Source organism: Euprymna scolopes, chromosome 46 (genome assembly GCF_053919585.1).
Source record: "Euprymna scolopes isolate OS-2025 chromosome 46, ASM5391958v1, whole genome shotgun sequence".
Taxonomy (NCBI): Eukaryota; Metazoa; Mollusca; class Cephalopoda; order Sepiida; family Sepiolidae; genus Euprymna; species Euprymna scolopes.
This window is the reverse complement of record NC_136527.1, coordinates 183,456,752-183,470,922: the sequence shown is the minus strand read 5'-3', so window position 1 is coordinate 183,470,922 and position 14,171 is coordinate 183,456,752. Positions and strand designations below refer to the sequence as shown.

Genomic DNA, 14,171 nt, shown 5'->3' with positions numbered 1-14,171 from the left:
CGGGCAGTTTTAAGAAAAAGACGTTCAGACCTGTGTAGAGTGAATATCGTCAGACTTTTCCGAACTTGGACTTGAAGGCAACGATATTGTGGTCGTTCAAGAAGCAAGTCAGCAGAACAGTGTTCCATAGGCGAGTAGTTCTAAGAAAGAAGCGTTCAGAACTGTGTAGAGTAAACAACGTCAGATTTTGTCGAACTTGTTTACATTAGACTTGAAGGCATCGATATGGCCAAACCAGTAGAACAATGTAAAGTGAACATTGTCGACCGACTCGTCAGATTTTTCCGATTCAAACATAAAAGAAATCATCCATTTTTTTATTGAATTTTTTTTTATTTAAAATCAATGACTCCAAAAATCTATACATGAATTTATAGAAATCAGTTTGCTATTAAAAATATGTTCCTTTTTATTTTAATTTTATTAGGAAAATAAAATAATTGTGTCTTATAAATGGATCTGAAATTGAACAAACAGTAATTTAACGAAACTTTTTCCTTTCAAATTAAATTACAATTTCACTTCTTGGTACTTATACAGAACATGGACCGTACTGAAATAGTAACGCTATTATTTAGAAACCCATGCTTAACATGGTGAGAGGGAACATAAAACATTATTCTGTCGTTTCATCTAAAATTTATTAAACAACAAAAACCATAAGAATTGAATTTAACTTGAACATCTCATCTAAAGTAAAAGCCAATATAATCTGTATAAACATAATCTGTCTTTTCATTTAAAACTTAATTAACAAAAACCATAAGAATGTAATTTAACCTGAACATAATATCTACCATGGAAAAATTAAAGTGAAATGTAAACAGACAACTTGTTGCTCAACTCCCTACATAGTATCCTTTCAATTATGTCCCAGCTCTCCACGTCAAAGTGACACTGTGCTTGGTTTGGGGAGAAAATGCAATAAAAATATTTTTTCAACTATAAATATATTTTTTAATATATGTATTATATGTATATTTATAAAAATATACCTTATAATGTATCTGAATATATAAATAAATATGTGTTTTTAACACACACACACACACACATATATATATATTAATATATGCAAATATATCTGTACATATTTAATTTAACTACATATATTTACATATTTAAACACACACACATACACGCATATATATATATATATATATATATATATATATATATATATATATACATATATATATATATATATATATATATACATATATATATATATATATATACATATATATATATATATATACATATATATATATATATATACATATATATATATATATATATATACATATATATATATATATATATATATATATATATATATATATATATATGTAAACCGTTAACATATAACTAACGCAGAACAGATGTCTTAGACGTATTCGATTCACCACCTTTATTCATCATAGTTTTATGATTGGACAATACGTTCTAAATTGATATGAAAACTTTTCCTCACACGTAATTAACGAACTTTTACAAATTGACAACGTTTTATCATAATCTTTTTTTTGTTGTTATCTTTTAATCTTCATATTTTTATATATTTTCATTGTATCCTTACGCTCTTCGTTCAGTTATTTTTTTAAAACACGTTTGGATCAATTTATTAAAGAAATACAAATCGACCAAAGTTCATGTTTTGAACACAAACACAAAACAATTCATCCGATTTTTATTCATTTTTAATTTAAAGGTAAGATTTTTTTCGGTATTTTATTTCCTAACTTTTAACAATGAAATGCTTTTTAAATTATTGTATTTTTTCATAACTTTTAACGATTCAATGCATTTCAAATAAAGTTGTTTTTTTAAATTGTATTCCTATGAAATTCAGAATTTCCTCTTCATCGGATGACAGTCTTGCGTTGATTTAAATTTTGAATTTAAATTTTAAACAAAGAAATTTAAATGATAAATTCGTAGTTTTCCACTAAAAATGGCTGCCGACTGAAGTCACAATGTTTTCAATATAATTGTTCCAACTCGTGTTTCTTGTTAACGTTAGGCCAAGCAGTTTGAAAGATGTACTCTCAGACAGGGAGTTACTGGCCATTGCTATTGGTGGCAGAGAATGTTTCTTGTAATTATTGAAGGAAACCAGTTTAGTCTTGACAGCATTGAATGTGACCATCCATTTTTGTCCCATTTCACTACAGATTGGAGCTAATGCAGTAATCCGCGCTATTTTTTAAATCGTATTTCCACGTTTAATTAAAGTTTTATGATTTTTTTTTATTCAATTGTGTAAGGTACAGAATAGGTACAAATCAACCTCCCCTCCCCATGTTAAGAATGGCTTTTTTATATACTAACGTTATTATTTCAGAACGGATCACTTTCTGCATAAGTACCGAAATTTATGTTTATGACCATTTTCATCAAATTCTATGTATTTCCGCTTTATTGAATGACAGTCTTGCATTGATTTAAATTTTTATTTTAAACAAAAAAATTTAAATGATAAATTCGTAGTTTTCCACTAAAAATGGCTGTCGACTGAAGTCACTTCAACGTTCGCTCCAAAAAATGTACATGGATTTATAGAAATAAATTTACTATTTTTAAAAAAATGTTCCTTTTTATTTACAATTTTATTGGGAAAATAAAAATCTACTTGTTATATAAATGCATGCGAAATTGAACAAACTTTAATTGTATACACTTTTTCATCTTTCGATTTAAATAACAATTTAACTATTTCGTACTTATACAAAACACGGCCCGTGCTGAAATACTAACGTCCTTATTTAGAAACTCATGCTTAACATGGTGAGCTGTGACAAAACAAACTATCCCGAAGTTTCATCTAAAATTTAATAAACAGAGGCCAGAAGAACAATCATAAAAAGTTTATAAGAATTTTAAGTTATTTAGCAACTAAGGCAACAAACAAAAAAAAAATTAAACAATTAAAAAATATAACAAACAAATATAAGACAAAGTTACTCTTCTACATAGCGGAATTGTAATTTAACGTATTTTAATGTTTTCTAACGTATTTTAATGTGTTATTTTGTTCGAAAAACAAGCAATGCTAAATTGCAAGGTTAAAATCAAACATGTCCGGCAAGTATAAATTTCTGTTTTGTTTTCATGATTTGATCAATTATCGAAACATTCCAATTGAATGTTTGAATGTCGGCCATCTTGTTCTAACTTACCAATTTGTCGCTACTTATGTTTTGAATTAAATGTTTTAAAATATGTTCTACAACAACAATCTTATCCATGTAGATGAAATAATTTATTTTGCCTTTGGCCATATTTAGTTGTTTAGATTTTAATTTTTTACTTATTTTTTTTATTTGTAGGTTTCTCTCCCTAAATATATTTAAAATCATTTTATTATTTAAATTAAGTGTTTATTTTTTTTTAATTACATATATGCTATATGTGTATAGTGCTTAACAAATATATTGATTATTAAAATGTCAGAATATGAAATAAAAATATTTAAAAAATAATCATTTTATTTATATAATAAAATGTTTAAGAATATTCTATATAGGATGGGTCATTTTTTAAAAAGTAATTTTATTGCTGTTTTCCTAAAAATATTTAAGAATAGATTATCTAAGCTACGGCAATATTATTAAAGATGTGCATAAAAATATTAATATGGGAAATAATATGAGGTGTTACAAACAGTAAATGATAAATGTTTAACTTGAGTAATACTGTTCCTAAAATCAGATTTATTAAAAAATGTAATTATTAAATTAAAACATTATTTAAAATATATTTACATTAAAGGAAAAGATCCTATATAAAAAACGACAACCCTTACAGAAGTCATATTTTACGGAATACGGCATTACTATATATATATATATATATATATATATATATATATATATATATATCAATTAAAAAAATTACATGATTTTTTTTCTTTTAATTCGGAAAAATGCTTTTTATGAAAATTGTAAATTGAAATAATAACGTTATTATTTAGAAAGTAAAAGGAGGGTTTATTTCACCTGACAAAAATACGATGAATTTGAATTCAACCTGAAACTCCTATTTAGTAAACCGTAGAAGTTCTGAAGGAAATGTTAGCATTTTGTTTTTTTTCATCGAATACATAAAATAAAAACAACAAAAAAGAATGGCAACCCTAAAAATCTGGATTTAGCTTTAAAATTTGAACTAAAACTAGTCCAGTCCTTATTCTGCATGTACTAAAGAAAGAGGTAGTATTTTTTTTTACAGAAATTAATGGCGGCATCGTATGAAAAAAAAAACAATTAATTCAGGAATATATTATATAAAATACTGTATTACTATGAGGTGTTAAATAAGTATATTAAAAAATTTTTAATCTAAAAATTACTGTTTATGAAAATATAGATTTAATAATTAATTGTATAAATTGAAACACTTTGTTAAATTGAAATAATAATGTTATTATTAAACATAGCAACACATAAGTAAACGGGGGATTTATTTAACCATTTTTACTTTCATCTTACAATAAATACTTTAAATTTGAATTTAACCTGAAATCTCTAAGAAATAGCACGATTCATAAACTGCAGAAGTTCCGAAGGAAAAGTTTGTTAATTTTTCTTTATTTTTCATCTGAAACTCGAAATCTTGAACATTAAGTGAAACCAATGGTACCTAATTTGTCAAGTCACAGTAATAAACATCCAAAAAAATTACGAAAAAGGGTGAGGTAGAAAATTACTTATTAAATTAACTAGCCGGACCTGTGGAAATTCCACAAGGGACGCATTTAAATGTAATATATTGATGTTGGAATTCTGTAGATGTTCAGCGTAAATGGAGACGCTTTGATATTGTAGCTCGTTTGTTAAAACTGCAAAAGTAGTTATCTAAGCTTGCAGAGACGCCCGGCCGTAAAATATGCTTAAATATATTTTAATTCTTGCAGATTTCGTATATATTATTATAGAGTTAATGTTCTCTGCAAATAAAGAAAAACATTACGAATCAATTTGCTGAATAATAAGCTTATAATATAAAAAAAAAAATCAGAAGACGGGACGTCATTTAAGTATATTGTACTTTCATCTAACAATAAATGCACGAGCCTAAAAAAAGGCCAAATTTGACATCAAAAAGGCCAATCATTGCAGCCTTAGAAAGGCCAAAATTTCAAAACAAGATGGCGATCTCGATTGTTTTACATTTAGTCTTATAAAAAATGTTGAAAAGAAAAACAATTTTTTCGGGTTTTATTTCAACCTTAGGGTCTAATAATGGGTTTTATGTAAAAACAGTTTTTATGAATTTTGTATGTCAAATAATTTACGCCGCTGAAATACACATTTACCCAATTAATTCTATGAATTTTCGACTCCTACCAAAAAAATAACCGGTCCATAAACTGCAGAAGTTCAAACAAAAAAGTTTGTTAAAAAATTTATTTCCATCTGAAATATATATATATATTTACTTTTGTCTTTTAAATATTTTTATTTTGTTCAACAGATTTTTATCGAATAGTCACTAATCTACCAGATTATCAAATAAATAAATAAATAAATAAATAAAATCAATATTTAACATTTTTAAGGTGTGAACCGTTTTTAATACAATGTTCAAGTAAATCTATACGCCATTTTGGAAGCATCGACTTTTTTGGCCAATTTAGCCTTTTATTGGCAGGTTTTTAAAGCCAAACAGCTTTTTTTTTTAAAGTTAAAATTTGTACACTATAGGATGAAATTTTGTATCCGATAAATGGAGTTTTCAGATAAAAAAAAAACAATGTTTTGTTTTTTTTACTGATTTTTTTGTCAATTTTAATAAGCTTTCAATTTATGCAGTCGAAATTACCTGAATATTATTGACTTATAAAAAAAACAACTTTAATTGTGTTAGCAGGTGAAAAATTGCACCCATCTTGTTTAAATCAGACTTAAAAAATACCTCATTTTTTACAATTTGGGTGCTAATGCAGTGATCCGCGCTATTTTTTAAATCGTATTTCCACGTTTAATTAAAGTTTTATGATATGTTTTTCTATTCAATTGTAAGGTACAGAATAGATGCAAAACAACCTCCCCTCTCCATGTTAAGAATGGCTTTTTAAATAACATTATTTCAGAAGGGATCACTCCCTGCATAAGTAACGAAATCTATTATCGTTTTCACCCAATTCTATGTATTTTTTTTGTCTACTTTCTCGATTTTCGTAATTTTTGGATATTATCATCAAAACAACTCGAGGAATACGGACATAGCACTGGTTTCATGTGGAATCCAGTATTACGATTTCTATAATTTCGTCCCAATAGTGCCCAAAAGTGTATACTTGTGAAATTTTGCCGAAAATACCTCTGCTTCCAAAATGGGGAATCGATTTTTTTTAAATTACATTTTCACCCCAAACAAGGCACATTGCCACTGTGGTGAAGAGGGCTACTATCAGGGGCAGCAACTACTGGGACACTATGTTGGGATTTGGGCAGCAAAATGTCGGTTCACGTTACACTTGAACTTCCGCATGTCAGTACAGTTGGGGAAGTAGGGACCTGGAATGGAATTCCAAAGTCTAGCGGTTCTAGGGAAGAAACTACTGGAGTAGAAAGATCTTTTACATCTAGGGACCTCTACTGTGTGGGGGGATTTAGCTGCCTGTCGGGTTTGTCGAGGGTGTCTACGTCGTGGGGGCACAAGTGTCTGCAGTTCGTCAGAGCATTCACCATTAAAATACTTGTAGAACAGGCAGGGGGATGCAACGTTTCGTCGATGGGACAGAGGCTGAAGCTTAGATGCCAGTATAGGGCATATCAGATTGGTGACTCTCTTTTTAACCTTGTCTAGGAGCGAGAGACAAGCAGCAGATGCACCAGCCAAAATGTGACAGCAATACTCCATACATATGCGAATGGTGGTCTTATAGAGTTACAGGAATCTTTCGGGTGTTAGTAGTTTTCTAGCACGGTAGAGAGAGCCTACCTTCTTCGCAGCGGCCCTGGCAATGTTTTCAATATAATTGTTCCAACTCATGTTTCCTGTGAACGTTAGGCAAAGAAGTTTGAAAGATGTACTCTCAGACAGGAAGTTACTCGTCATTTCTATTGGTGGCAGAGAAGGTGTCTTGTAGTTTAGTCTTGGCCGCATTTAATGTGACCATCCATTTTTGTCCCCATTCAACTACAGATTGGAGCTAATGTATTTTAAATCGTATTTCCACGTTTAAATAAAGTTTTATATGTTTTTTTATTCAAGTGTGTTTAGAATGGCTTTTTAAATAAGAACGTTATTATTTCAGAAGGGATCACTGTCTGCATAAGTACCGAAATGTGTGTTTATGATCGTTTTCATCAAATTCTATGTATCATTTTCTTTGTCTATCTTCTCGATTTTCGTAATTTTTAGATATTATAATCTACAAACGAAGAATTGATTTTTTTTTATATTTGTGACCCTTCGATAATAATCTGTTTTAAAAAAATTAAAAAAAAAGGAAAATATTAGTCATACGGGCACCATATATATAACTTTTAAAATTGAAATATTGAATTTTAATTAAAACAAATGGAATCTACTTTATAGTCATGTCGCAGTAATGAAAAAAAAATCACCAAAAACAATAAAGTAAAAAATTAATTATTATTGAAAACAAATTTCGAAAATAATTAGCGAAACTTTATTTCTGCTGACATGGTTAAAATTTGTAAAACTTGCAGGAAAAAATAGCTTCTTTGTTACGGATACAGTTTTTTTTATCAAATCTCAATTTTCGTTAATTGTAATCAAAACATATGTTGTATATGTCCATTGCTGTTACATGGTAATTACATGTATGCAATTGGATTTACTTGAAATTTTATATTTCGAATTCAGATCTTATAAAAAGCAACTTATCAACTGCAAAATCCTGTTTACAAAAATACGATATTTTAACAATTTTGAGAAAAATATTTGTTAAATTTGAAATTAATTTTTTATTTTGTATTTCGGATGGAAACAAAAATATAATTATTTCTATAATCTAGAGTACAAATTTTTAGGACACAAAAGTAAAAAATAATTGTCAGCAATAATGAATGAAACATTTTCAAATTAACATTTATATTTCTGGTATAAAAATGTTTTTTTTTTACCAGAATTCCCCTACATTAACAAAGTCACACTGGTTCTTGTCTAGATTAGTGATTTTATAAATTCATCCATATCAGACGATAACAGAATTACGTACTTACCTGTCATGTCGAAATAATTATAAACTTTAAAAATTGCCAAAAAATATGATCTATTAAAAAATAATTTCAAGTATAATAGAACTTCTCGAATTATTGTGTTTTATCGTATGTCTTAATGTGGAAGAGTTATGAGACCAATTCAGTAAGACAAACTGCCTTACCTCACTTGACATACATTGCCTAAAATTAAAGGGTTCGCCTTTTTTCTAAATAGAACGTTGTTGTGGATGTTTATTGTTAAAGATACATCTAGCACATTTACTGGATCATTATGGGTAAATTTAAGAACTTATGTTAATTTCGACATGACACGTAAGTACGTAATGTTTTTTTTATCTGAAATACGTTTGTTTTAAACGACTACTAATCTACACAAAAACTATATTATTTTGTAATTATTTTCTATAGATAATTTTGCATAATTTCTGAAATTTATATTTCATTAATTTCTACGTGATTTTTATGTACGTAATGTTTTCAATTCAAATGCGTTCATTTAAAATATTATCAATTCAGACAAGCACTGAAGAAACTTTTCCTTCTTGTTTTTCCGGGACAAGAACACAAAATGGCGGACGTTTATGAAATCACTAAATTACGTCCATTTCTAAATTTCACTATAATTATTGTTCCATGTTTAGCTCGTCGATTACTTAATTTTCTGATTTAAAAAAATGCTAATGACTTTATCGTCGTGAGTAGTTTTAATTTATAACGTTCTACAAAATTGAACACCTACATTGTGACCATCTGAAATACTGTTACGAAGGGAACTCTCTTAACCCTTGTCTTTCTCTTGTGAGATATTTTATCTCCCCGGGTTTTGCTCCAAAGCAGTATCAAAAAATTAATGTAAAAATTACATCAAAGCATACTTCAAAAAAATCGACACAAATGTTTTCTAATCTTCAAAAATACTGAAATTAACTTATAATAATATTTCAATTCCTCTAATTTTAAAATCAATTAACTTTTTGACATTTTCGGCTTCCGTACAATTTATGCGCGGCATCCTTTCGTTTATTTCGATAATAAAAAACGTTGGGTGTAACTAAACTTTGACTTTTCGGGGCTAATTAAGCTATTTTTGTAGAAATAAGGTTGTTGTTTTTTTCAGTATCTTTAATTTCTAATGTTTGAAAATGCCACAGAAAACTAATATTTATCTTTCAAGTGATTTTTATAATTAATTGATTCAACTACAAAACTTAGTCTAATTTGTCAGTTTCCCTTGTCGTGTATGACCGCCATTATATTTGAAAACCAGGTATTATGGCCTTAAAAGTACGTTCAAAAACAAACAAAACAGAAAAAAAACAGAACTAGCAAACCAATACTGGGAACTTAAAGACAAGCAAGTACATGTAGGAACCTAGCCGATCTATGTAGATTCTGCATAAATGAATGATTTTCTATCCTATTCTTTAAAGAACACAAACATGTATTAAACTGTAGGAGAGAAATAGCAAACAACTGTGTGCACAGGATAAGCTTTACTGAAGGATAGCGATACAAAATAATTTTTGAAATTGACAATAAAAAGAGAAAATAAATAAATAAAATACAATAAACATATATTCATAAAAAGTCTTTCTATATATCTCTTTAATATATATATATATATATATATATATATATATATATATATATATATCCGAAATCTAGACTAAAAGAAAAAAATAACTACAGCTTCACTGAAAGTAGATCCGCTTACTAGAACAGAATGATATCTATCCTTCACATGAACACACAAGGAGAAGGGTGAACCGGAGGTAAACTATGTCTTTGCCTTGTAAGTGCCCGTCCATTGGCTGATTAAGATGGACATGGTGGCAACTAGGAGGTTGATTGGTTAACTAGAAATTTCAAAAGCATGTGCATATATATAAATGCGCGATAACCAAAACTCGCGTTTAAGCCTGACAAATCCTCACGAGAACGAAACGCAGAATATTCTGTGTATTCATTTTACAATGATTAATATAATGTATAAATTATAATTCACTGTTAAACATATGGAAATTAACGACTGTATTGTGTCTAAAAGCAAAAAGGGACAGGTTTGCAAATGCATACAAAGTTCGAAAGAAAGTCCAGTTATAGCTGATGATACATTTGGAATATGACAAATTAGACGAAAATAACGGAGGTATTCATCATAGTTATGATTGTATCAATATAAAAGATATTCATTATAGTTATGATTGTATCAATATAAAAGATATTCATCATAGTTATGATTGTATCAATATAAAGATATTCATCATAGTTATGATTGTATCAATATAAAAATATTCATCATAGTTATGATTGTATCAATATAAAAGATATTCATCATAGTTATGATTCTATCAATATAAAAGTGAAACATCTAAATAATTTTCATAAAGAGTCAAAGAAATTCAATAAAAAAATATTTTATTACAAAAATCCTTTAAAATAATATTGGCAATAAGTGAAAAAAGTTAATTATATATTTTTTTTTGCAGATGTTCCTACTTGAGCGCTTTTCTTGAATCCGAAGGAGTCTATATTTTCTTTTAATATTTGCTACAGAGAAAATCATATTCGTGTTTGGAAGATATAAACAGACATCTGTGGCAGGAATATATCTAAAAATCTTATATTTACTAGAAAAAATCCTGAATAATTTGTCATGAGAAAATACTTGTTTGTTTTGATTATCAGATTCAGCAAAACATAAGGATTGTTGTTAAATTGTTTGTTCTCGATTATCAAATCTAGAGAAGCCTGTAAGAACTCTTTCTGGAGAAACCAAATCTAAGGAACGAAATCTAGCGATGCAGATGAGTAGTAACACTGCGGAAAAGTCACATTCTCGGGAACAATGTCATTATCCACGTTCTGATAATCCAAATCTACCGATGCATATGCGTACTGACACTGAGGAAAAGTCGTATTCCTTGGAACAATTGGAATATTCCCGTCCTGAGAAACCAAATCGAGCGATGCATATGAGTACTCACACTGGAGAAAAGCAATATTCTTTGGAACAATTGGAATATTCCTCTCCTGAGAAACCAAATCTAGCGATGCATATGAGTACTCACACTGGAGAAAGGCCATATTCTTTGGAACAATTTGAATATTCCTCTCCTGAGAAACCAAATCTCGCGATGCATATGAGTACTCACACTGGAGAAAGGCCATATTCTTTGGAACAATTTGAATATTCCTCTCCTGAGAAACCAAATCTAGCGATGCATATGAGTACTCACACTGGAGAAAGGCCATATTCTTTGGAACAATTTGAATATTCCTCTCCTGAGAAACCAAATCTAGCGATGCATATGAGTACTCACACTGGAGAAAATACATATTCGCAGGAACAATGTCAATATCCACGTTCTGATGATCCAAATCTACCGATGCATATGAGTACTCAGACTGAGGAAAAGTCGTATTCCTTTGAACAATTGGAATATTCCTCTCCTGAGAAACCAAATCTACTGGAGAAAATACATATTCTCAGGAACAATGTCAATATCCACGTTCTGTTAATCCAAATCTATTGACGCATATGAGTACTCACACGGAGGAAAAGTCGTATTCTTGGGAACAATGGGAATATTCCCGTTCTGGAAAACCAAATCTAGCGATGCATATGAGTACTCACACTGGAGAGAAGCCATATTCTTGGGAACACTGGGAATATTCCCGTCCTGAGAAACCAAGTCTCGCGATGTATAGGAGTACTCACACCGGAGAAAACCCACATTCTCATGAACAATATCAATATCCACGTCCTGAGCAACAAAATCTAGCTACGCATATGAGTACTAACACTGGAGAAAAGCCATATTCTTGTAAACGATGTGATTACTCATCTTGGTATAAATCACATCTAGTGGTACATATAAGGATTCACACTGGGGAAAAGCCATTTTCTTGTTCACAATGTGAATATTCATGTTCACAGAAACAAACTCTAGCGAGGCATATGAAATATCACAGTACGGGAAGGCCATATTCTTGTGAAAAATGTGTATATTCATGTGTTCATAAAAAGATCTAACAAAACATATGAAATACCATACAATGTGAAAACCATAATCATGTGAACCATGTTAATATTAATGTTCTCATAAATAAAATCTTGCTTCACATCTCGGAACTTGTCTTCGGATGTCTTCATACTTTCTTTATATACAGGTTGATGCCTTCATACTTTCTTTAGGTTGATGGTACCTGCAATGAGGATACTTCTTACTATAAGGTCAGCTATTGATCAAAATGTCGTTAACCATGAGATAATCATAAATAAAAATAATATGAAACAATACAAACAAATGCCGGCACACAAGATAAAGGACAGAAATAAGACGATTTCAGATATAAAGTCTTGATAAAATCTATCCAAGTCAGTGTTTCTCCATCATTTGTAGCAACAAAGAAAAGAATTAAGAACTCATAAAACTCCTGAATTTTTTATCAAAAGAAAGTGTTTGCTATCACTAATCCAACTTTTTAGCAAATTAAAATCCTGGCTGAGAAAATTAAAAAAAGTGACGTCATTGAAAAGAAAAATAATACACTGGTTGACCCTAAAAAATAAACTGTCAGCGACGAAAGTCTCTGGAATTTAATTGTTATGTGTGATCGTCTAATTGTTCCGTCTATTGGTTGTATATTCATATTTAATTGTTCATATGCACTTTGCACTTGTGTGTGTGATATATGTATTTTAGACAAATCTTATTTCATGCATCGTTGATCTTTCCACCAAGTCTCTGGTGTTTTATTATGTGTGATCGTCTAGTTGTTCCGTCTATTGGTTGTATATCATATTTAATTGTTCATATGCATGTGTGTGTGTGTGTGTGTGTGTGTGTGTGTGTGTGTGTGTGTGTGATACATGTATTTTGGACAAACCTTACTTCATGCGTCGTTGATTTTTCCACCTGGAATTCATCCCGGGTCTTCGAGGGGAGACTGGGACTGTTTTAGACGAATATTCAGAAGAATGGAAAGTGAATTCTTTGCTTGCGTGGTCAACGTCTAATTTTCACATCCGTCAGCTCGTCCCCCTCTCAGTGAAGGGAGGGGATAAGCCGTTAAACCGTCTACTCTCGTCTACATTCAAATCCAAATTCACTGAACCTGATCATATGATTCACACGCGATCCGATCAGGTGATCCGCAGTTCCGGCACAACGTGTCTACAAAATGATTTAACACGCCTCCCTCATTCTCGATCCATTTCCTAACATTGGTTTTAATGAAAACACAAATATCAGCTCTCATAATTAAAAAAAAGAATCACAATTGGCTTCATTCAACAATGCATCAAAACACATCTTAAACTACACTACCATTCATTTGTTGATTCATTTGAACAGTTATGATCATGGCATCTCCTCACTTACATCCGTGATCTTATTTGTGAATTGACTCCCCTATACGTCATCAGCATCAGTTAATAGCGTAAAACTTTCAAACCGTCACTCGTTTGTTCTTCCTTACTACTATCAATGGTAAAACTACTGCAAACAACTGCACGATTACCTTAGAAATTGAGGAAGCAGATGGTCAGTAAGTCCTGAGTATGGAAATGTAGAGAGAGCTCCGTTGTCAAATTAAAAGAATTACAACGACAGAAATAAAGAGTTACTTTTACTATTTAAAATTGTAGCATGCAACACCCTCCCTCTGGAGCTTAACCAGATATCTTAAGCTGCCTGACTCTAAATTATTAATCCTTCAATTGCAATAATAACTGGCGTCCTAGCACAAAATAAGACCACATATTGAAAACGGAAGCTCCAGAATCGGCTTAATTTTTGCAGAAGAGAAATTGTTTCAGATAAACCAATTTATCGCATCTTACAATGCTGAGACGGCTAGAGAAGACGCAATTTCCCCCCTCTGGACGAAACTACCTTAGGTTTACAACACAGATGACACATAAAATCTTACTATGTTTACGTCATTAGCCATTATGTCATCCAATTG

General features: G+C 30.1%; 1 protein-coding gene across 1 annotated transcript; it reads left to right on the top strand.

Annotated features, from left to right (window-relative positions):
• Positions 1-1,392: 1,392 nt before the first annotated feature.
• Positions 1,393-13,772, top strand: LOC145271335 (uncharacterized). Its single transcript, XM_080126882.1, has 2 exons — positions 1,393-1,711; positions 10,688-13,772. The coding sequence occupies exon 2, from the start codon at positions 11,000-11,002 to the stop codon at positions 11,732-11,734; it is 735 nt and encodes a 244-aa protein (XP_079983008.1). The 5' UTR covers positions 1,393-1,711; positions 10,688-10,999; the 3' UTR covers positions 11,735-13,772.
• Positions 13,773-14,171: the final 399 nt, after the last annotated feature.